Genomic DNA, 24,932 nt, shown 5'->3' with positions numbered 1-24,932 from the left:
TTATATGACATTCTGATGTGGCATTTCAAAATAAAGGACCTCTAAACTGTCGTATATGACCTACTGTTTCCTGCAATTTCAGATTAGGATTAAAGGGAGACCGCCCATAATGCATCAAAACGTCCACTTCACAGTACTAGTAGACCATCTCAGGGTGTCACCCAGTGATGTTCAGGACATTCTGATGTGGCATTTCAAAATAAAGGACCTCTAAACTGTCCTATATGACCTACTGTTTCCTGCAATTTCAGATTAGGATTAAAGGGAGACCGCCCATAATGCATCAACACGTCCACTTCACAGTACTAGTAGACCACCTCAGGGTGTCACCCAGTGATTTTCAGGACATTCTGATGTGGCATTTCAAAATAAAGGCTCTCTAAACTGTCCTATACAACCTACTGTTTCCTGCAATTTCAGATTATGATTAAAGGGAGACCGCCCATAATGCATCAACACTTCCACTTCACAGTACTAATAGACCACCTCAGGGTGTCACCCTGTGATTTATATGACATTCTGATGTGGCATTTCAAAATAAAGGACCTCTAAACTGTCCTATATGACCTACTGTTTCCTGCAATTTCAGATTAGGATTAAAGGGAGACCGCCCATAATGCATCAAAACGTCCACTTCACCGTACTAGTAGACCATCTCAGGGTGTCACCCAGTGATGTTCAGGACATTCTGATGTGGCATTTCAAAATAAAGGACCTCTAAACTGTCCTATATGACCTACTGTTTCCTGCAATTTCAGATTAGGATTAAAGGGAGACCGCCCATAATGCATCAACACTTCCACTTCACAGTACTAATAGACCACCTCAGGGTGTCACCCTGTGATTGATATGACATTCTGATGTGGCATTTTAAAATAAAGGACCTCTAAACTGTCCTATATGACCTACTGTTTCCTGCAATTTCAGATTAGGATTAAAGGGAGACCGCCCATAATGCATCAAAACTTCCACCTCACCGTACTAGTAGACCATCTCAGGGTGTCACCCAGTGATGTTCAGGACATTCTGATGTGGCATTTCAAAATAAAGGACCTCTTAACTGTCCTATATGACCTACTGTTTCCTGCAATTTCAGATTAGGATTAAAGGGAGACCGCCCATAATGCATCAACACTTCCACTTCACAGTACTAATAGACCACCTCAGGGTGTCACCCTGTGATTGATATGACATTCTGATGTGGCATTTCAAAATAAAGGACCTCTAAACTGTCCTATATGACCTACTGTTTCCTGCAATTTCAGATTAGGATTAAAGGGAGACCGCCCATAATGCATCAAAACTTCCACCTCACCGTACTAGTAGACCATCTCAGGGTGTCACCCAGTGATGTTCAGGACATTCTGATGTGGCATTTCAAAATAAAGGACCTCTTAACTGTCCTATATGACCTACTGTTTCCTGCAATTTCAGATTAGGATTAAAGGGAGACCGCCCATAATGCATCAACACTTCCACTTCACAGTACTAGTAGACCACTTCAGGGTGTCACCCTGTGATTTATATGACATTCTGAGAGGTAGTTTTCTTTTAATCCTGATTTTATCTTGATTTAAGCAGTTTTTTAGAATTTAGAAGGCTTTTATTTTGAAATGGCACATCAGAATCTCGTGAAACTTTATGATTCATACTGAGACGGGCCTACCACCACTGTGTAGTCTTCTAGTTTCTAGTAAAATAAACTAGAAAGTACATTTCCTGGAGAAAATGTGAGGTGGGCTACCTGCTGCAGTTGTATGTAACAGCTACTGCTAGTACTACTGCAGACCGGCCAATCTCCATGCACCCACCGGCGAAGACCGTGCATCTCTAGGCCACTCAGGGGGGGTCCGTGGTGTGGTGGCGAGACTCCACCCCCTCAGGTCAGAGCCAGTCGGGGACAGTGTACCCCTCTCCGGGCCACCTACCTGACTCCACCGGTGAAAACCGTGTGTCTCTAGCCCACTCAGGGTCTGAGTTGTGGGGCCCGTGGCGTGGATAGTGGCATACTGGTTAGGCTCCGCCCCCTTGGGTCACAGCTAGTCGGGGACAGTACAGTGACCTCCGGGCAATTTCCATGCATCCACCATTAAAGACTGTGTGTCTCTAGCCCACTCAGGGGCTGAAAAGTGGGTTCTGTGGAGTGAAGATCATGTGTCTCTATTCCACTTTGGCTGAGTTCTGTGCTACCACATTAGTTATAAAAGGGTGCCTGTACCTTTAAGAGAGGCTGCACATTCACACAAATTCAAAAAAGCAACAGCTGCCACCACTCTAATCCCAACTGACACGCTGATCCTAGACATGGTCCGCATCAGACAGCTCTATCGCAAAAACTATAAATGTTACAGCTTATATATTGACACCATGGCAAAAAGTTAGAAAAAGGGTAAAAATGCAAAATTAGCAGCTCAAAAGTTAGTGTGGCACCATATGTTTCAATGGGGAGCGCAGTTGCCGAACAAATTGTCATATCTCAAAAACGGTAAGTCACACAGCTTAGATACTTACATTGTACGAATCAGCACAGTTGTGTGAACGTTTTGATGTATAATATGTGTGTGAGCTTTAAAAACTGTAGGAGTGCCAGCAGTTTACAAAATGTGTGAATATTTTCAAAGCAACAGCTGCCACCACTCTAAAAACATAATGATACGGAACATTCCACCAGCAGTTTCAATGGCACAAAAATTACTATTAAAAGTTAAATTACTAAAAAACTATTAAAAAAAAATCAAAAAAATCTGAATACATCCGGGAAACAGCTAAGGACGAACATTTTAAAGTTTGAATGAAGTTTCTAGCACAAAGTATGAAGAAGTAGTTAAAGGAGAATGCTCGTTTTTGACAACCTGGACCTTATTTACGACATATTATAAGACGTTTCACTCACCGAGATAACTTTGGTGTAATTCGGAGGCCTGTAGAAGAAATTTAAAATCCAGCGCGAGCCAAGTATATCCATGTAATGGCGGCGGACGGGGCACCGAGAATGCAGCTTCTAAAAAATCTATTTTCTGCTGCGAAACGGTTGTTTTCATCAATCTGTCTTTATGAATCGCTAGTTGTGCTTACATAGAGCGAGGGCTTGTTGTGGTTTTTCACATGCCTCTGTAATATGATCTTTAGAAACGTCTTTAGAAACAAAATAGCTTCCCCACTTGCTCCAGCACGCATGCGCACAGCATGCAAGCGTTGCTCCAGCACGCTGTGCATTCTCCTTTAAGGGCCAAAACACTTAGGAGAATAATAAGAAAGAAAGAAAGAAAGAAAGAAAGAAAGAAAGAAAGAAAGAAAGAAAGAAAGAAAGAAAGAAAGAAAGAAAGAAAGAAAGAAAGAAATAGTGGGAATATCACAAGTTAACAAGTTATCACAACCTAATAACATAACAAAAAGTATACAAAGAGTGGGCAAATTCAAAGGCATTATGCCTTTGCCGTTGCATTATGGGTGTTTTTCTTTTGATCCTGATTTAACCCTGATTTAAGCAGTTTTTGACACTTTAAAAGGCTTTTATTTTGAGATCCTGCATCAGAATGTCCTGAAGATCACTGGGTGACACCGTGAGTTGGTCTACTAGTACGCTGAAGTGGAAGTGTTAAGGCATTATGGGCAGTCTCCTTTTAATCCTAATCTGAAATTGCAGGAAACAGTAGGTTGTATAGGACAGTTTAGAGAGCCTTTATTTTGAAATGCCATATCAGAATGTCCTGAAAATCACTGGGTGACACCCTCAGGTGGTCTACTAGTACTGTGAAGTGGAAGTGTTGATGCATTATGGGCGGTCTCCTTGTAATCCAAATCTGAAATTGGAGGAAACAGTAGGTCATATAGGACAGTTTAGAGGGCCTTTATTTTGTAATGCCACATCAGAATGTCCTGGAAATAACTGTGTGACACCTTGAGGTGGTCTACTAGTACTCTGACATGGAAGTGTTGAGGCATTATGGGCGGTCTCCTTTTAATCCTCATCTGAAATTGCAGGAAACAGTAGGTCATATAGCACAGTCTAGAGGGCCTTTATTTTGAAAGGCCACATCAGAATGCCCTGAAAGTCACTGGGTGACACCCTGAGGTGGTCTACTAGTACTGTGAAGTGGAAGTGTTGATGCATTATGGGCGGTCTCTTTTTAATCCTAATCTGAAATTTCAGGAAAGAGAAGGTCGTATAGCACAGTTTAGAGGGCCTTTATTTTTAAATGTCACATCAGAATGTCCTGAAAATCACTGGGTGACACCGCGAGGTGGTCTACTAGTACTCGGAAGTGGAAGTGTTGAGGCATTATTGGTGGTCTCCTTTTAATCCTAATTTTAAATTGCAGAAAACAGTAGGTCAAATAGCACAGTTAAGAGGGCCTTTATTTTTAAATGCCACATCAGAATGTCCTGAAAATCACTGGGTAACACCCTGAGGTGGTCTTCTAGTACTCTGACATGGAAGTGTTGAGGCATTATGGGCGGTCTCCTTTTAATCATCTGAAATTGCAGGAAACAGTAGGTCATATAGCACAGTTTAGAGGGCCTTTATTTTTAAATGCCACATCAGAATGTCCTGAAAATCACTGGGTGACACCCTGAGGTGGTCTTCTATTACTGTGAAGTGGAAGTTTTGATGCATTATGGGCGGTCTCTTTTTAATCCTAATTTGCAGGAAACAGTAGGTCGTATAGGACAGTTTAGAGGGCCTTTATTTTGAAATGCCACATCAGAATGTCCTCAAGATCACTGGGTGACACCCTGAGGTGGTCTACTAATACTCTGAAGTGGAAGTGTTAATGCATTATGGGCGGCCTCCTTTTAATCCTAATCTGAAATTGCAGGAAACAGTAGGTCGTATAGGACAGTTTAGAGGGCCTTTATTTTGAAATGCCACATCAGAATGTCCTGAAGATCACTGCGTGACACCCTGAGTGGTCTACTAGTACTCTGAAGTGGAAGTGTTGATGCATTATGGGCGGTCTCCTTTTAATCCTAATCTGAAATTGCAGGAAACAGTAGGTCGTATAGGACAGTTTAGAGGGCCTTTATTTTGAAATGCCACATCAGAATGTCCTGACAATCACTGGGTGACACCCTGAGGTGGTCTACTAGTACTGTGAAGTGGAAGTGTTGATGCATTATGGGCGGTCTCCTTTTAATCCTAACCTGAAATTGCAGGAAACAGTAGGTTGTATAGAACAGTTTAGAGAGCCTTTATTTTGAAATGCCACATCAGAATGTCCTGAAAATCACTGGGATATACCCAGAGCCAGGGGTGGTCTGCTAGCTCTCTGGATTGGAGTAGGTGCGGTATTATGGGCGATTTCCTTTTATTTCTAATCTGAATATTAAGGAAATATAGTTATGACAATTTAGAGGTCCTTTATTTTGAAATGCCCACCACAACCGCCTTTCACTTCTTTAAAGGGCAATGCTCGTTTTTGACAACCTGGGGCCTCATTTATAAACGTTGCGTAAGTACAAAAGCGTGCGTAACCCATGCTGAGCAACTTTCTACGCAACTTTCGGTATTTATAAAAAACGAGCTGAGCGATAAGTTGGCGGAAGGTGTGCGTAACTCTACGCACACTTCGACCCTCCTTTAACTAATAAGCACGTTTCTGGAGAAAGGGGAAAACGCGACTCCGATGGCAGAGAGATGAAACTCGGGAAAGTCTGCGAAACACATGACATATTGAATAATAAATACATCGGTCGCTGCAAGAAACCCTCCAATGTGTCACACAGTTTAAACGGAATCAATCGCCACCGTAGCCTAATCACGAAATAATGTCGGCATTGCTTTGGATGTGTCTGTGAATTGACCCATTTGTGTCATAATATAATGTTATGTTGTAGGCCTATTCATTTATAGGCTATTCCGTGAAGCATCACGGGCAGTAGCCTATGAATAAAAGCCAAATATTACGTTGATAACACAACATGACACGAGCCTATATGCTTATCATAGTAATGATTCCGTATGTCGATGGTCTACAACTATAAGGCCTATACCGCACCAAACAAATGTTGCATTCGGCGTTGAAGTATATTTATTCAGTTAATCATTTATTTAGTTAATTATTCGTATGTTTAATTATCCACCTATTCATTCGTTAATGTATTTATGTTGTATTTATAGCCTATATTTTATTAGGCTTTTATGTAAACCCGAATGACCACTGAGGCAAGCCGCAATTACAATGATGTTGAGCGGTGAATGGAAATGTCCTACTTGAGGCAACTGTAGGCTACATTAGGCTATATTGTACATCATCATATATCCTCATATTGTCTTATGATTGTCATGTAGCAGGCATACGAGGAATGTGGGCCTAAAAACGCATGTCATCCCAATGCTCACATGCCGCTTTGGTAGAATTAGCTGTGCGCAAAACAGCGCATGGTGATGCGTCTCCAAGTTGTAAGAACACAAGGGAGCAAGTTAGATTATTAATTTGCCGAATCGTCATGTGTGTAGCAATAATTACCCTTTATAGAATCACATGAAACTCATCCATGGACCCCATATATTTACAAGACCTCGATACAGGCACTGATATAGCTGGATTATAGTAGGCCATGACGCACGGGGCCTTGGATATGCCGGGACTTGGCACAGATGTTCTAATATGTGCTTGGCTATCCCGCAACATCCATTCGAACACGCAGCTTCTATAGGCATACAGAATGTTTTGAGAAAGTATGTGAAATGCATGATATCCCAGAAAATACACAAATTGGCTGCTGCAAAGAACCCTCAGATCTGTCGTACAGTTAAATTGGGGATACTTGCCTTAAGTAGTCATAGGCCTACATGTTTGCATTGTTATGGATGTCATTGTTAATTGACCCGTTTATACGTTGATAAGTTAGGCCTTTTATTCATGGGCCACCCTGTGAAGCATTAGGCTATGTGCAATATAGATCCAAACCCCATTACCCATGCAACAACACTATAGACTTATAATGATTATCAGTTTGGATATAAGCAGCCACCTAATAAGGCGTACCGCACTAAACGAATGCCAATATAGCCTGCATGATAGATAATTCATTATGATCTAAATGGTACCACTCAGGCCTAACAGGTGCTCTTATCAGTCGTGCACATGTGAAATCATCGTTCTGAAAAGATCCTTTTGCGGCGTCTCTACCTCATTGACCAATACCTCCACCTCGCACTCAGTTAAATGTCTCTTTCTCTTTCTGCCTTTTGCACTCGGCTCCAATGTCGTTGTATATGTATTAGGGGTGTATCACTGACCATTTATCAGCAATTGTGGGCGTTAATTGGGGTGTGATCAGAATGCGCGTTCACGTGCGCTAAGTTAAGTGTTGATTGTGATTTATAAAGGGCAGCTGGCGTTGGCGTGTCCTAAGTGAACATGGGTTGTGATACGCAGCGTTTTATAAATCGGAGATTTTTTGTGCGTATATTTTAGTAATCACTTAGCTAAGCTAACTTAGTTACGTGGATTCTACGCAATGTTTATAAATGAGGCCCCTGGACCTTATTTACGACATATTATAAGAAGTTTGACTCACCGAGATCACTTTGGTGTAGTTCGGAGGCCTGTAGAAGAAATTTAAAATCCAGCGCGAGCCAGTATATCCATGTAATGACGGTGATCGGGGCACCGAGAATGCAGTTTCTCAAAATCTATTTTCGGCCGCTAAACGGTTGTTTTCATCAATCAGATTGGATGAATCGACAGTTGAGATTCCTCAACGCGAGGCATTGTTGTGGGTTTCAAATACGGGGTCTTTAGCCTCTGTAATATGATCTTTACACGCCTTTCCCCACTTGCTCCAGCACGCATGCGCACAGGCCAGCGCGCAGACTGGCTATTCTCCGGCTCACATTCTCTGCGCTACGATCGGATTGTTGCTGACGAATGACGACGACAATATTCTCGGCACCAACAACGATCGTAGCGCAGAGAATGTGAGCCGGAGAATAGCCAGTCTGCGCGCTGGCCTGTGTGCATGCGTGCTGGAGCAAGTGGGGAAAGGCGTGTAAAGATCATATTACAGAGGCTAAAGACCCCGTATTTGAAACCCACAACAATGCCTCGCGTTGAGGAATCTCAACTGTCGATTCATCCAATCTGATTGATGAAAACAACCGTTTAGCGGCCGAAAATAGATTTTGAGAAACTGCATCACCGTCATTACATGGATATAGCCTACTGGCTCGCGCTGGATTTTAAATTTCTTCTACAGGCCTCCGAACTACACCAAAGTGATCTCGGTGAGTCAAATTTCTTATAATATGTCGTAAATAAGGTCCAGGTTGTCAAAAACGAGCATTGCCCTTTAATCAAACCATCGTTATTTGACTTCACTACTTGTCGGTGAATGCGACGGTGATAAGTCCTTCCAAGAGAAAAAACGATTTACCGTAATGACGCTAATGTTTGAGCAAAGGGGAATTGGCTGTGGCCCACATGACTTGTATTTCCGAATTGAAGGCTGGCTTGACCGCAGTCATGTGATTGAGGTAACAGATGAGTATGTAACTTTATGTAGCAGCCATTAGGCATCTTGTCTGTCTTTATCAAACAACGTTGAAGGGGCGCGTGGACCAATGATTGCCACTTCAGTGATTCTTAAAGGGTCTCGAGCCGCTCTGTGCATCAGACCGTTACACACCACGCGCACTGCCAACATGCCGATCAAGGTAATAGATATATCTCTTGTTAACTAAGATAGCTAGCTAGTACTAGCCAAATGGGGCACAGACGCCGGTGTATAACCTTGACGGAGATACCCACACAAAACATATTTGGAGCGTTCTTTTTCACGATGCATAGGCTACGCTAGCTAGCTAATGTTAGTAGGCCTACCCACACTTCGCATTTTATTGGCTCGCTTGCTAAATTACGTGGAAAAACAATGGCAATAGGTCGCAGTCGCCTTTTCTGGTAGCTAACGTTACTAGCTAGATTGAATTACCAGATGAGGGTTTCAAAGAAGGGTATTTATATTATGCATTGCCCTGCTATGTTTATTGATAGCTATATAATGTTTACTATGTGTCATGGTGGAGAAAAAAACACGTACATTACTAATGTTAACCCAAATTAGTAATCTATACCGTTACCCACAGCAGTCACACAAGATATCTGTACCCATAGGTTAGTCACACAATTTAGTATCTGTACCCACACCGTGCTCACCGTGCCTTGTTTATCTGACTTAAAAACACTTAAGTGTAAATGATTGAGTCATTACAAACATTTTTTTATTTTTTATTAAATTGTTTATTCTGGCTATTAGGCTATGCATTATAACTGTGACTATGGTTTAATAGTCCTACAGGACGACACTTGGTTAGATACCAATGCTTGTGCCGTTCATTACAAAATCCATCATTATTCAATGTGTATAACCCGTTGTATAACAGCGAATTATTGCTTTTATAAACGGTTACATCACCGGGAAACATTATTCCAGAGGCGCACCCGGCCGGTATATCGGATTGCGAGGTCGGGACTACCGGTTCGCTCCACCAACCCAAGGGCTGCATGTTTTACTCCTTCTGAGGTAGATGTATCGTTATCGGGTGTATTCAGTTGTTCATTAATGTACGTAGCGGTTAAATCCCTTTATTCACCGTCCCTTGTTTGCTTTTGTTTAACTACACATGAGTTAAACTGTGCATGTGCCATACAGCCCCAGAATGAGTTCCGAGCTTTGGTGAAAGGAGCGTGTTTATATATTTCTCTGAATCTCTCTGGTAATATTATTTGACTATCAATTAAAAATTCTGTGTACGACTGCGCACAGTTCCCCCAATGAATGTAGCCTGGAGTGGCAAGGTTCCATTACCTACTAGCAGTACCTCATGAAAACGGTAGTATGAATGAACAGTCTCGTATTTATTCTTCTCACACCCACCCAAGGTTGGAGAAGCCCTTCCAGCAGTGGAGGTTCAGGAGGGCGAGCCAGGAAATAAGGTGGCTATGGACCAGCTTTTTAAGGGGAAGAAAGGCATTCTCTTTGCTGTGCCAGGCGCCTTCACACCAGGATGCTCCAAGGTATCAATTCAGATGTCTGATAACAACTGACCTCATACATACGTACATCTTAACACAACATGCGCTACTGTTTGACCCCTAACGCTGTCTCTTCGTGTTCAGACGCATCTCCCAGGGTTCGTGCAGCAGGCCGCGGAGCTGCGGAGTAAGGGCGTCCAGGAGGTTGCTTGCGTCGCTGTCAACGATGCATTCGTCATGGCTGCCTGGGGAAAGGAGCATGGGGCAGATGGCAAGGTACGCAGTCCTGCTTACAGACCCCTGGTCCTATGAACCAGATCTGCTTAAATCTGTAGAATGTAAGTGGATAATGGTTTAATTAGGCCTGAGCTGAGGGTGATTGTATACAAAGCAGTGAAAGCAGTGCTTTCAGTGAGCAGTGAAAGCAGCACCCCTTAGTTAAGGCCTAATTAAACTCATCCATTATCATTCTACAGTCGAGCCTTCTGCAACAATGTTTGACTAGTGGTTATGGCGTTGAGTTTTGGCGTGCTCTTGCTGTATTCCTGTCACCTATAGTCCCAGCAGTTAGAAATGTTCCATCCCAAGGCTGTCAACAGTCCACTTTTAAAGGACCTATATACAGATCCTGGTGTGCTATGAATGTTCCTGTGGAATTTTTGTCACACAAACTGGTCTTTCCCTTAGAATGAAGCACTGTCTGCCACAAAGGACAGAGAAATGTCAGCGTTAACACGTGTTAAACGTTAACACACACTACCTCGCTCTTTCGCAGGTTCGCATGTTGGCTGATCCTACAGGAGCATTCACTAAGGTTAGACACTTCTATCCTCAACTCCATTCCAGATTAATTTGAAGTTGTCTTAATGTTGTGAATATATATAACTCCGTTGTTTGCTTCACAGGCAGTGGACCTGCTGCTAGACAGTGATAAGATCGTGCAAGCGCTTGGCAACCATAGATCTAAGAGGTGAACCTTTTACATGTCAGAATGCGGTTAAGTACATACATTCTAGAATGTTTAGTTGGATCCAACTTCTACTCTGAACCTTCCTCATACATATTGTGGATAACCACAAGACATGAATGTTTTATCTGGTATTTTAGGTATTCAATGCTAATCGAGGATGGAGTTGTAAAGAAGGTGAACGTGGAGCCTGACGGCACCGGCCTCACCTGTAGTCTGGCCTCCAACATCCTCGCTGACCTGGTGTAGGCCTGTTTACACCAGACACCTTCAGGACCAACCGTGGATAGCGCACTGCTGATACTAGTTTATCTAAGCTTTCTTTTTTGTAGCTTGAAATTCTCACCGGTCACTCTAAGACTTGATCAGTCTTGAAGATGGTGTACAAATACTCATGTTACATGGTATTACACTAGTCACATGGTATTACACTAGTCAGATCAGGCAGGAATGGAAGAGAATTTGTACACACAATTGTGACCTGGTTAGCACCCTCAGCTTATTGCACACCTCCCTGTAGTGTCTGTTACCGAATAAAGTTTGCTGTGAGCAATATTATATCTAGTTTGCTTAAGTGTGAGTACATGCGTTTTAGGTTAATATGACAGATCGTTTGAATCTCCTATTCCAGGGAGCAGGTAAATGGCTAGGATTCATGAGCCCAAAATGTTGCACATTAGCCGTTTTCATAAATAGACACTTTACCCTGCAACATGGACATATTCAAAGGTACACTCAACCACTTGTGCACACAATTCACCAACTTGTAGCACTTGACATAGTATTACATGAACAAATACGTGTATCAATTTTAATCATAATCAGTACACAAATCAGGGAGAAAATCATTGAGTTCTCTTCAAAGGAGAGAATTTAAGAACAAAAAGGAAAAAATGGCAACAATTTAAAAATATTTTTTACAAGAGGCCTCTTCAGTCTTCACTTTATGAAAGCGACATCTGGGATCTTTCCTTGGGCCTGAGGAGAGAGCAGAGTTCACAGTGAACCCTAGATGATAGCAGAGTTCACAGTAAGCCCTATAATGCTCAGCAGATTTATGACATCTCGATCAACACTCTGAGGTAGGGATTTATACAAACAGCAATGGATAGGATGAAGATCTGGATCAAAGCATTTGGACGGTATTGTTCATGAGGCATTTCTCATTACCTTAAGGTCTGTGAATATCTGCCCAGCTCTGTTGAAGTCCCACTGATTGTCCAATAGGCACCTGAGACGGCGAGATTGATGGATCAGAACTGACCAAAAGCAACACTGTTTCTACACACACACACACACACCTTTCCAAAAAAGTTCAGATAACTTATACATTCAAATCTAATGCCAGGTAACGGTCACATTTAGGTCAAAATACTATTTGACATCATTTCAATTACTTGTGTCCCTGACTGCTCTTATCTGACACAATGGAACCGATGGGCTGTTCCCCAAAAATAAAAACTCCACCCACCTGACATTCCAGACAGATGCAATAAATTAACAAAGAAAATGTAAAAAGCATTTCATCCCAGGTGTGGAAACGGTGCACCACTCACTTCTGGGACCACTCCAGGTTCATGCCGGACTTGAGGGAGAAGGCGGCAAGCATCTCCTGCTGGGGGGCCGTGAGGGTGGGCACCGGGCTGCTGGAGGGGGTGGGGGCCGGCGCCACGAAGGCACGGCGAATCTCCTCCGTCGACGCGTTGCGTACAAACAGCTCGTCGTTCACGATGCAAAGACTGAACAGTAGAAGGGCATAAAGGGATGATGGATAAAATACACACACAAAAATCCAATCAAGAATTCTGTCTGTAGTTTGATTCGAATGTTTTATCTGATTACCTTGAACCTCCTCCCGGGACTGTGACAAATACTCTGGAAAAGGCTCTGACCGAGTCCCTGGATTTCCCTTCCACTGGGGGGGGGGAGACAAGATTCAAGATTTCTTTGTCACATGTAACGTACATGTACAGTCAAAGTGAAATGTTACTGCCGACTCCAAGATTATGCACCAAGGATGAAGTCAGGAATACATGTATGAACAACATTCATCTGTATACTACATAAAGAAACAACTTACCCTCTTTAAAGATTCCACTGACTGTAAAGGCCAGTAATGTGTTCTATTTAGAGAGAGAGGGAGGTTGAGACTGGGATAATTAACTCATGATTGTGCTGCAGGACAATGAGCTTAACCAGAATAATAATGGTTGTGTGCTGAATGGACTCACAGTCATGGTGTTGACATCCACGTTGAGTGATGCAGCATCGTGCTGTGTTTTGGGCAGCTCGTTCAAGAAGGCCACCACATTCAGACGTGTGTGCTTGAGTAAGCGAAACCGTGAAGCTGGATAGATGCAGAGGAGGGGATTCAACAAAGAACATCAGTTACTACAATCTCAATGTTTCACATCTCATACACAGTAGAAAGCTTTAACAGTTACAACAGTGCCGTTCAGATCCCTTTTTCATTAGTTAAAGTCCAGCTGAAACAGTAACAGTCGTGAGATTATTGGTTGACCTTGCTCTTGCATTGCTGACATAAGCACTTGGGAAGAAAAAAATCATAGGATTTGATATAAGTCTACAACGAAACTGAAATTTTGAAAAATATTTGGCGAAAAAAGTACCACATTTTTTATTTCATTCCGTCTTTAAAGGAGTAAAATCATGTTTAGCCCTGTTTTAAGGTCACTTGTGATCATATACAATGGTTCAGATCAAAAAGTTGACAAAACTAGCACTTGAGAAAGTTGATAATTGCTCTACCACCGTTTAGGTCATACAATGGATGTGGGTGGGCACTGTGAAAAATCATTCAAAAACATGTCAAACTCTCGAGTTCAAAGACAAGAAGTTCACTGAGGGGGTAATTGGTGTCCATTGGTGTTCTGACATCAAATTCGCCGCAAAGTATGAATCCTGTAGGACTTTACTGATCATTTTATGAAATCCATTGACTTGTATTGACGCGACCGTTGTAGATGTGTAGATCAATCCGCAGAGGGGATTCAGAAAGCGGAACTACTTACGGTAGCTATTGTCAGAACGCCAACTAACACCTAGGTGAGTTTCTTGTCTTTGAAATTGAGAGTTTAACATGTTATTTGAATGATTTTTCACGGTGCCCACCCACATCCATTGTATGACCAAACGGTGGTAGAGCAATTATCAGACTTTCTCAAAAGTGCTAGTTGTCAACTTTTTGATCTGAACCATTGTATATGATCATAAGTAACCTTAAAACAGGCCTAAACATGATTTTCCCCTTTACTACTCCTTTAAGAGCTGTCAAAAACTGACTAGACTTACTGAGATCTTTGATCTTTTTAAGATTGCGACTGTCTTTCTGATACTCCCCAAGACTGCACCTAGAAACACAGACAGTTACACCACAATTAAGACATTTTGATTTAAAAATAAATAAATAGATATTGATTGTTTTTTTGTTTTTTTAAGTAGAGACACATCTTTGTGATACAATTGGGCACAAGAGATGTTGACCATTAGCCGAGATGTACCTGGAGGGATTCTGCATGGTGAAGGGGATGTTTAGGGAGAAGGTCGCTCCGTCGTGGTAGGCATTTAACAAGGGCTGTCTGTCTCCGGAGTCATACACACTGTAGTACCTGTACATGCAGCAATTTTAAGCAAATCAACCAGATATACATGAAACCTAAAAACACTGCATCTAAATGTACCTCAAATCATGCTTAGCATATTGTGTAAGCATTTGTCTATATTAATGGTCTCTTTTTCATAAACAAAAAGGAAAGGGAAACTCACTGTTGTAGGAAGCCCTGGATAGGGGCCTTTATCTCTTCAGAGCCAAAGTAACTGGGCTGAAATAACAGACAAAAGTTTGAGATAAAGTATGTGTGGATGACTTTTGGAGACATGCAGGAATAACAGTGTGATGTCTAGCAGTACACATTCTGTCTGTGTGTTACCTTGCAAGGCGGAAGGACAGCAGGAGTATCCTCCACATCAAAGCCGATGGGCGCGGGGAGATCGTGACCATCCTAGTGAGACGGAGAGAACAGGAAAGGCAGAAAACAAAACTTACAACCCCAAAACAAAAAAAAGCAGGCCTTCACAATGGCACATTATTGAACACTCGAGGGAAGAGGGAATTCGTTAAAATCAAATACTCTAATTGCTTACCAGTTTCAGAAGACGGGGAAACCGCTCCCTCACAGCACTGTCCCACATTCACAAAGACAGAAGACAAGAGGAGAGAGGAATTAGTGATACCTAATATACCCTGTATCTAGCCGTCACATCCCTGAAGATCACTAACCCTAACACACAAACATAGGCTCATGCACTCACATCATTATCTCGCACCACGTAGCATGTCGAGGGTATGGTGATAAGTATACTGTATCTATGTTGTGTTCTTGTGAGGCGATGTATAGATGCGGCAACACATTACTTGTAAAAGGGCAATAAAGTAATCTATCTTCTATCTATTTATCTAACATGAAACTCCTCAAACTGGTTGCTTTCCTTGTCCTGGCAGTTAGGTAAAATGAAGGGAGTCACTTGGCACTAAAGGACTTTGGTAATCCTTTTTTAGTATAACAAATCTTTATCCCAAGTAGAGTTGCATAATGCTGAAAAAAACAAACAGAAACAGAGTAATTCCGTAGTTGTGTGTGTGTAATTTTCTTTTGATTTGTGTTACTGTTGGTGTATCTGTTTCAAGGACCCCCTTGAAAATGAGATTATTAATCTCAAGTGGTTTATCCTTCAATAGTTCATCATTGTTATTATAATTCTGCCATCCCAATCCAACCCTCTTCCTTCAACATAGTACTCACCCCTCTGCGATACTTACCGTCCCCCCTACTTGCCGATACACACTCACACGCAGTCTGGAGGGAGCGTGGTAGGTGTAGTGTGGGGGTGTGAGGGGTAAACGCTGGTTGGCTCATACAACCAAGAAACAAATCAATGCTTTTTCACCACTTAGAGGAGTGGATTGGTCAGTCTGAGTGGCCTGTGCAGTGACCAATATGATTGAAAGTGACTATTACGATAAATTAGTATAAATTATGCACATCTGTCTTACATACACACTCATACAGTACCTGACCAACAATTATAGAAAGAAGCAATGTGAACAAGCCAAGAGATGAAGAGGAGATGAGAGTTTGAAATGAAGGAGCAACTTCGCACATACATACAGGTGATTCATCCAGCCAGCCACTGTGCAGCTTCTTACAATCCTAACACCGTCTATTAGAAAACAATGGATTACTGTATTTCACCAAAGCTCTAACTAAAACTCTATTTGAGCCCAGCATACGATAAAGAGTGATTGTATGGCCTACACTAAACATGGGGAAGAGACCAGATAAAATGCAAAGCATCTCTTCCAGATGAAGCAGGCACTGAGTTTACTGTGTAAAATGTTAAAAGGAATGACAGAACACTGAAGGTGAGCACTGAAAACCCCTACTGCTATTGAACTGCTAGATTATTATTAATGTATTGATTAATGTATCGTTGATAGATATTTGGACCACCCCTTTTAAATTGTACAATTGTATGGGGTAAATATACAAAAAGGGAAGATACACAAAGGTCCTTTAGTGCTTTTGTTAATATTTTTATGAGACTAAGTTGAAATGAATGGTAATGGTAGAGAGCCCTAAGAGTGTCCTAGGCATGACCATTGTCAAATAAGCGCAGGTCTGCATGCTCATAGCAAAGTGTTGTCCCTCATTCTCAAAGCCTTTCTCCTCCTCTGGTTGTTAGCCACTGAGGACCGGCCCGCCAGCTTGTGACATAAGGAAGCTTCCAAGTACAGGCAAGTTATGCATCTGAGAGAACCATTGAAAAACTGCTAAGGGACTCTGCTTGGCATGGCTCTTCAATTTAAGAATACTCTCTCTCCTTAACCCCCCAGCCTTTAATGCATGTCTTCAGCATCCTCTTCATCTGCATTCATGTCTTCTTCATCCAGCATCGCAAGTGCTGTTCAACATGAGGTCGCAAAGTGCGTGACTGTGCCTGCCTTAGGTTGCCCCTGTATTTGGAGGTGGGGTCTTACCCGTCTTTGGCTAACCAGCCTTCAACACTTGCGCCATTTCAATGCCCAGTATTTGGGGGGTGGAGAGGAGGAGGTGCCAGCGGTCCACTGAGCAGTATTTTCTATAGGGGTCTCACATGATTCTTTGTTCCACAAAGACTGTGTATTAATACAAGCTCTTGCCATAGTTTGGGGTTTCGGACAATCGGCCACAACGCTGTAGTCAGCAATCAGTATAATTGTGTTTAAACGAGTGCCTCCAGAAATGAAAATGGTACGAATATTCATAAGATATTATAGCTCGATGCATGTAGGGGTTCAGTCTCATCTCCACTGCAGAACACAGATGCAGAGAAACGAAAAGCTATTAGTTTCAGAGAGAGAAATAAAGTGAGATAGGTTGAGAGATGAAACAAGAGTGCATACAGTTGAGCCTACATCTAGAGCTGGGCATGGGTGGCATCTTAAATATAACAAGTTACACTGCCAGGTTTGGAGTTGAAAATTAATAGGGTGGGTTCCCTAGCAGCAATACACATGTGTGACAATCACAGGAAATGTGTAATTTTGTGTTTGGCATTGTTTACTGTTGTGTAATGCACAGAATGGTGTAAAAGCTACACATCTAAACATCCAGATTGTTGATGTAATTAATCACCGGTTTGAACAGACATGGTGCATGTGATAGAGAAAGATGTAGGGACGAAGGGGCCCACAGGTCAGATTCCTCCTGGGCCAGATCACTCATAACTACCATTTTATCCATAAAAACAGCATGTTGCATCCTACAGGTGAGGAGTTTCCTAATATACATGCATTCCCCCACATCCTCCAACCCCAATAAGTATAGTATAACAGACACTAGTCTCGCATAGCCAGAGCTATCTCATTTAGCCCTACTGTCTACTGTAACTACTGTGAACAGAGTACCCACCCACCTGTCCGGAGCACAGACTAACCTAATGTAAGCAGCCTGGTCTTTGAAATAGTCGCAGAGAGGGTTCCTCTCCAGCCACAGCTCCACCAGCTTCAGACCTTTCAGCCTGTCCAACTCACGCTCTGTCTTTAGCTGGAATGACAACAGTGAATCAACTAATGAATCATGATACAGAGAAAGAAAAGACAGATGTGGTCGATGTGAAAAACGGACAGATCTTGTGCATCCAGTCAATTCTGAGGTTCTATAATTCTGAGATTCTATGATAGTGAGGACGTTATTCTACATTTGACACTTTTAAGGGGATTTACTACCAGCACCACAACAGTGTGAGAGTGTGCATGTTGGTATTTCCACATGAGGATAACAGTATCATCTCCAAACAAGCAAGCATATACAGTAAATCAGCAGCCTGTTGTTCCAGTCCTTAACCACCGTGCCAGACTCAGGCGCAGTCTCCTCACCTCATTGTGGGAGAGGTTGAGTGTCTTCAGGTTAGGACTCTTGCGGACCAGCTCTGCCATATCATCCAGCTTGAACAATTTGTTGTTGCTGAGGTTTAGACACACAAGCTATGGGAGGGAGCAGGGATCAGCAAGAGGGATCAATCGTGGGTCATGCACATCCAGAACATCCTGATGAGAGTGCGGAAATATACCCATATCACCCCTATCCTGGCATCTTTGCACCGGCTCCCTGTCTCCTAAAGGACTGATTTCAAAACCCTTATTCTGACATTCAATTGCACCTATGGTAATATACACCTCCTTACCTTAAATAACTCTCACTCCACTAGACCTCTCCTGCAATCTTCGATCTGGAAACAGCCTGCTTCTCTATACCTCCAGGAATAAGCTCTGCTCTATGGGAGACCGGGCCTTTTGCTCAGCTGCCCCCCTGCATTCGGAATACCCTCCCTGACAAGCTGAGCGCACCACAGACTCTGACTTCTTTTAAGACTGGTCTGAAGACCTACGCATTTAGAAAAGCTTTTTGTAAGTAATGTGGATATTTTTTATATATTAATTCTCTGTCACTATTCTGCTGTTATTGTTCCAGCACTTATCTCACAATAAAAAGTGCTTTATAAATACAATGAATGATTAATTATTATTTATTGACCTCTAATCAGAATTTACTTTGTTTGACCGTGATTAATTTACTGTGCTTCAATGTCTTAGCATTTCATACAATGCTCTAAATTATGCCAGTGCTGAGTTGAAATTCAAACTTACATCTGGAATGTTCTCTTCAATGATCTTCATTACAGACTGCATAGAGTTCTTCCTGTTCAACGCCACATCAATGTTCTGAGACACCAGATCTGTGAACATGTGTGCAAAGACAGTGTGGCATGGGAGTTTAAGACGCTAATTGAGTTGATGTTGTATATCATTCATGCTGAATAGTGAATGTGTGTGTTTACCTGGGTCTATCTGGATGTTGTTCAAATCAAGTGCTTGTTGAGAGCCGTCAAACCGTTTAGCCATGCATTGCTGTGAGGAAACAAAGATTTTGCAGGCACCCTTACATTACATTTCAATAAAGGTATTGTTTTCAATAGCTTGTGCATGAAGAACAAATAGCCTCACAAAATTGTCAGTTAATAAAAAGCTAATCAGCCCCAACTAATAACTTGGCTTATTTAAATGGGTCAATGGCGTATAAGGTAATGCAGTGCCCCCTCGAAAAATGATTTTTGGGTCCATTTTTCATAATCACAAGTTTATATATCCTTGCGTAGACTGGCAAAAATATAACCACCAAGAAAAAAATACAATTTTATTTTGAATACCACATTTTTGGAAAAAAATAAAATAAAATCAACATTGCACTGCATGACATTAGACGTAATTGACCCAAATACAATTAAAGGTAAAACCATCACTCCAGCACACATGAATACCTTCAAATGTTCCAAATCCTCTGGCTTTAGTTCAGTCTGAAGAAATGTGGGTGCCGAACAGGGGAACATCATTACAGTCACCTAGAAAGAGAAGGAGTTTAAAGAAAAACTGCATGTCAATAATCAAAAGGAAACTGGTTTATGTGACTTTATGCAAACTGCAAGTCTTTCTGAAATACATAAACTATATTATAAGTGTAATTTAAGTGGGAGTAGGACCTTGTAGCCTTCTTTGTCTGTGATCTTCCGTGATACTTTGGTCAGCGCATTTGCAGTAGTGGAATCTTCGATGTAGAACTGCGCTCGGTTGCCCTCAATGTGGTACTTTGGAAAAGAGAAGGATAAAGTTAAAGGAGAAGTTCACAAAATGTTAAATTATTATGAAAGGATACCGATGGGTGACAAATTAAAGGAGAAACCAACATAAAATGTCTTAGGGCGCTTTCACACCTAAAGGTCTAGACCAAGGTCCGAACCAGAATCCCGTTTGGTGCTTTCACATTTGTTATTTTTTATTGATTAGTTCCATAACTTTCGCTTTCACACCAGCGGACCAAAGGATTTTTGGTGGCAGACCTACATTATGTCGTCATCGCTTGCATGGGGGTGTGTCTCCCTATACTTGACACTGATTGGTTTGTGGATGCATGCCGTCTATTTGATCCGAAAGTGCGAACCTTTGATTTCACATTAGGCAGCAGCGAACCTTGGTTCGAGCCAAGACCACCTCTTGAGGTCGGATCAAAGACCGAGTCTTTGATCCGCGCACCGTGGTCCAGGAGGTTTCACACCTGTCAATTTGGTTCGGATCAAACTGGAAAGTCTGAAAGTCCGGACTAAACAACGTAGGTGTGAAAGGGTCCCAAGTAAGGTGTTGGGCCACCACAAGCTGTCAGAACAGCTTCAGTGCGCTTTGGCATAGATTCTATGAGTCTCTGGAACTCTGCTGCAGGGATGGCACATATTCTTCCAGACGATATTCCCTTATTTGGTGTTTTGATGATGGTGGAGAGATCTAACACGTCGGTCAAAAATCTCCCATAGGTGTTCTATTGGGTTGAGATCTGGTGACTGCAAAAGCCATAGCATATGATTCACATAATTTTCCTACTCATCAAACCATTCAGTAACCCCTCGTGCCCTGTGGATGGGGGCATTGTCATCTTGGAAGAGACCACTCCCATCAAGATAGAAATGTTTCATCGTAGGATAAAGGTGATCACTCAGAATAACTTTGTATTGATTTGCAGAGACCCTTCCCTCTGAGGGGTCAAGCATTCAGGCCTGTACTGTTCTCTTGGTGAACGCCTCACATGCACTCACCCACTTGTTCAGAATATGGTAAAGGATGACTCATCTGACCTTATCATTTTTTCCCAAAATCTCTGTAGACCATAGAATTGTCGCTTTTGACCAATTTCCTATTATACTGATGTATTTCCCATACAGTAGATCTAAATGCAGAGGTCACTTTAGTCACTGTTCCTATTGAAACACTAGCAGCTAGCCAGTTGAGCAGCAATCTTTGTGACTGAAGCTCCTGCCCCATAATGAACCCTCTTTCAAAGTCACTTTTCCTCCTGCCATCTTGATCCAAAATCAAGGTCAACTGGGTTTGCCCAGCATTTTTATACATGCTACAGTGCACGATAGGATGTTAATTGTATCATGCAGAACACCTATATGGAAGCATCGGCATTTGTTATGTTTCTCCACCCATTTATTCAGGTTTTTCCTTTAATTTGTCACCCGTCTGTATCTTGAGATATAAAATAAATCAAGTTTTGCCCAGTCATTCAACAGTGACTTACGTGTACTGGGGTGAACGGCATGGTGCAGAGGTTCTGAAGTGCCTTCAACAGCCATTCTTTATCATATTTCTTTCCATAAGGGATCTGTAAGTGTTGAAAGTTCACATACACAGTACAAGTATCATATCATTACATAGGCCAATAATCTGTGCAGTCAAATGATTCATGATTCCTCAGATCATAGTCCCATGCGTAATTGACAACCAAAAGCTGGACACGCAATTATTAATTATCATAATCCTTGACGCTCTAGTCCAAAGGGCAGTATGAGCGACTGAAGCAGACTTACAGACATCCTGAACCAGGTCTTGCGACCACCTCCTCCTCCATCCCCTCCTCCTCTGTTATTACGGCCTCTGTGTCCTCCTCCTCTGCGTCCCCGATCATAGCGATCACCTCCACCACGGCGATTTGACCTCCCGTAAGGATTACTGTTTGGTGAAAAACAGAGAACAAGGATCACTACAGTGATCAGTACAGTACTATACCGTACCAATCTCACACATCACTAATGACTGGCTAATTTATCAGACACAATGGATATATACTCACAATCTTTGAGAGGAACCATCCTGGGAGTTGCTGTCCATCATGGCCACGTCTCCATCATCATCTGCAAACCTTGCTCTGGGACCTGGGCCGCTGCCGCCACCTCTTTGACCTCCACGCCTCGGTCTTGGCTCCTCGCTGTACCTGAATGGCCCCCTGCCCTTGCGATTGCGAATCTTTTGCACTCCCACTCGGTCATCATGATCTGGTGAGTAACGGGTCACCACATTGGTCCAATGCAAAGTGTAACAACTGTGAACAACATTTGATACCCCAACGCAAAGGGATCAGGCAGCATGGCTAAACGTGCTAGCTGGCATACAACCTGCTGTTTTCGGGTATTATTCTGTCAACCAGCTAACATCGCTAAGTTAGCTACAGCAATGATCTATTGTATGGCAAGCTAATATAGCATTTAAAAAAGCTAAGTACCCAGCCAAGTTAAGAAAAAAAATAAGTTGAAGCTCAGACTACACAGGCCAGGGAATGTTCCATGTGTTGGTCAGCTACGTTAGCTAGTTAACCTGTTCAGGCGAGCTAACTCGCTAGCGCTGCGTGAACAGAGACATAATCTAGGCTAACTAACTTAGCTAGCAACATGAAATAAGTGCGTGATATACACGTAGTAACAAAACTAACATTAGTGATCACGACTAGTTCTTCATTAGAACGTGTTCAATTCCAGCAGCTAACGTTAGCTAGCTAGCTTTCAAATTACCAGCTAAAGTTAGCAAGCAAACTAGCTAGCTGGCTAACTAAAGCTAAACTATTAGTCGAACTGAACTACGTCGAACGTTAAGTCACTCCACATACCGTTGATAAAACGCGAATCGTCAGCTGTTGACATACTCAGGACCCAAGCGCCAAGGGACGAATATTAGCCCGTAAACTATTTCTGCGTATTTCCGACCTAGCTAGCCAGCTAACGTTAGCAGCTCACTGTTGCTGCTAGGATGCCTTGTCCGCGTGCGCGATCGCGCTGTTGCGTGTGCTGTTTTGTCTGAGCAGTGGGCACTGCGCATGTGCAACCATCTTTTTGTGCATGGCTGTAAAAGCCAGCACCTAGTATATCGTTTGTCCAGGGCCGTCGGACTCATAGACATATTATTACTATGGTCGGACTGGGGTCTGCTGGTACAGACCACCCAGGGCCCCAAGAGAGGGGGGAGGGGCTTCCAAAAGCCTTGAATTGAGTTTGTTTTTGTTTGGATTTTTATGTTTCTGCTTTTCTAAGTTATAAGTGTCATAACTAAATATAAATTGGTTGAATACATCAGTTGAGAGACTGAAATTTGTATCCCCCCCAAAAAAGATTTTTGGAGATTCTCTGAGGCCGCTGGCACGCCTTAGAAAATGAACAAAATGGTTTAGTCCACTATAACTTGACAAGCTCACTGGAGATGGCTAGAGACTACTCACTCAGTCACTGTACATTGCAGTCTGACTCTGTGAGAGTGAAAAACAACCTAGATAATGCCTTTACCTAAGAAGTGTAAACCGGGCTTCCAAAAGAGAAAAGAAAGAAAGGAAAGTGAAAGAAAGAGAGATGAGGGAAAACAACAATTGACACATTTCTTTAAAAAGAAAGGTGAGTCCTGAGTTAGCTATCTGTGTGTGCTAGCTAACTCCTAGTCTTACATTACATTACATTACATTACAGTCATTTAGCAGACGCTTTTATCCAAAGCGACTAACAATAATTGCATTTAACGTAGGAAGAGTCAATGTACTACTACTTGCCAGAACTCACAAGTGCATCTTCTTTCTAAAACAAACAAGTGACTAAGAGCATAATCTAGTGCTGAAGGCAAAGTGCAAGAATCACAATCTAAAGTATAGTGCAATATAATAATGTAGTCTTAGCTACAACTAGCCCTTCTCAGGAACTGTGAGTGCGCTGATGACGTAGCATCTGCTACCACAGTCCTTTCTACCAACATAGGAAATTTTGACTTTTAAATAGTCGCCAAGTTGGCGGCGCTTGGCACTCATATTTGTGTGTCGAATAGTGTCAAATAAACATTTCAAAGCCACTCAAGAAAGCAGAAACGCCTATTCCTTTTCAAAACCCTATGGGTTTTGAAACCTCGAAACCAACTCTATGCAGAGTTGTATGGCAGTTGAAGAAGCCTCGAAAAATACCTCGAAAAATAATGACGATGCCACAACAAACCTGGGAGGCCCAAAACCACTTGGCACAGAACTGGGACACAGGGGCTGTTAAAGATGAACCTGTCATGGGGAGAGGCGCAACATGCTGCAATGGAGAGAGCTGATTGAAGCCAGAGCTTTCTTCCTTCCGTCCTTAAGTCCATAACCACTTCCCTTGTCTTCCCCACGTTGAGCTGCAGGTGATTATGCGCACACCACTCAACAAAGTCTTCTAGTAGGCCTCTGTATTCATCCTCCTGTCCTCCTCTTACATATCCAACAAAAGCAGAGTTGTCCGAGTACTGGGTGGCACGTCTCCAAGTTGTAACTGAAGTCCGAGGTGTAGAGAGTGAACAGGAAGGGCGACAGGACAGTCCCTTGAGGGGCTCCAGTGACCACTCTCTGATATGGCCCTGAAGCCTCACATACTATGCCTGCCGGTCAGGTAGTCCGTAATCCAGTTCACAAAGGGGCGTACACCTGCATTGACTTGTCTCCCGAGAGTGTATGGTGTTGAAGGCTCTTGAGAAATCCTCACAGTGCTACCAGCCGTGTCCAGATGGGAGTGTGCCCTGTGTAGCAGGTAGATGATGG

At 42.5% G+C, this 24,932-nt stretch overlaps 2 protein-coding genes across 3 annotated transcripts; one reads left to right on the top strand and one right to left on the bottom strand.

The window, feature by feature from the left end:
• Positions 1–8,470: 8,470 nt before the first annotated feature.
• prdx5 (peroxiredoxin 5) lies at positions 8,471–11,492 on the top strand. The gene is made up of 6 exons (XM_084450571.1): positions 8,471–8,662; positions 9,888–10,022; positions 10,125–10,256; positions 10,756–10,794; positions 10,886–10,950; positions 11,088–11,492. Exons 1-6 carry the CDS (start codon positions 8,570–8,572, stop codon positions 11,194–11,196), a joined length of 573 nt encoding a protein of 190 aa, XP_084306697.1. The 5' UTR covers positions 8,471–8,569; the 3' UTR covers positions 11,197–11,492.
• Positions 11,493–11,760: 268 nt separating this feature from the next.
• nxf1b (nuclear RNA export factor 1b) lies at positions 11,761–23,139 on the bottom strand. 2 transcript variants are annotated; one of them, XM_084450469.1, is made up of 21 exons: positions 23,001–23,139; positions 22,191–22,392; positions 21,928–22,069; positions 21,639–21,722; positions 20,047–20,151; positions 19,828–19,908; positions 19,348–19,417; positions 19,157–19,245; positions 18,386–18,493; positions 17,944–18,053; positions 15,112–15,148; positions 14,898–14,969; positions 14,734–14,789; positions 14,469–14,576; positions 14,260–14,318; positions 13,179–13,294; positions 13,028–13,070; positions 12,790–12,862; positions 12,504–12,686; positions 12,118–12,178; positions 11,761–11,925 (listed from the first exon to the last, which is right to left on the bottom strand). In XM_084450469.1, the coding sequence occupies exons 1-21, from the start codon at positions 23,032–23,034 to the stop codon at positions 11,887–11,889; spliced, it is 1,872 nt and encodes a 623-aa protein (XP_084306595.1). In that variant the 5' UTR covers positions 23,035–23,139; the 3' UTR covers positions 11,761–11,886. The 2 variants fall into 2 exon arrangements, with proteins under 2 accessions (XP_084306595.1, XP_084306596.1); XM_084450470.1 differs by lacking the exons at positions 11,761–11,925; positions 12,118–12,178; positions 12,504–12,686 and having other exon boundaries at positions 12,847–12,862; positions 13,028–13,097.
• Positions 23,140–24,932: the final 1,793 nt, after the last annotated feature.

Source organism: Borostomias antarcticus (genome assembly GCF_949987555.1).
Source record: "Borostomias antarcticus genome assembly, chromosome: 15".
NCBI classification, from domain to species: domain Eukaryota; kingdom Metazoa; phylum Chordata; class Actinopteri; order Stomiiformes; family Stomiidae; genus Borostomias; species Borostomias antarcticus.
Note: the sequence above shows the minus strand (reverse complement) of the source record. Positions and strands in the feature narration are given on the sequence as shown.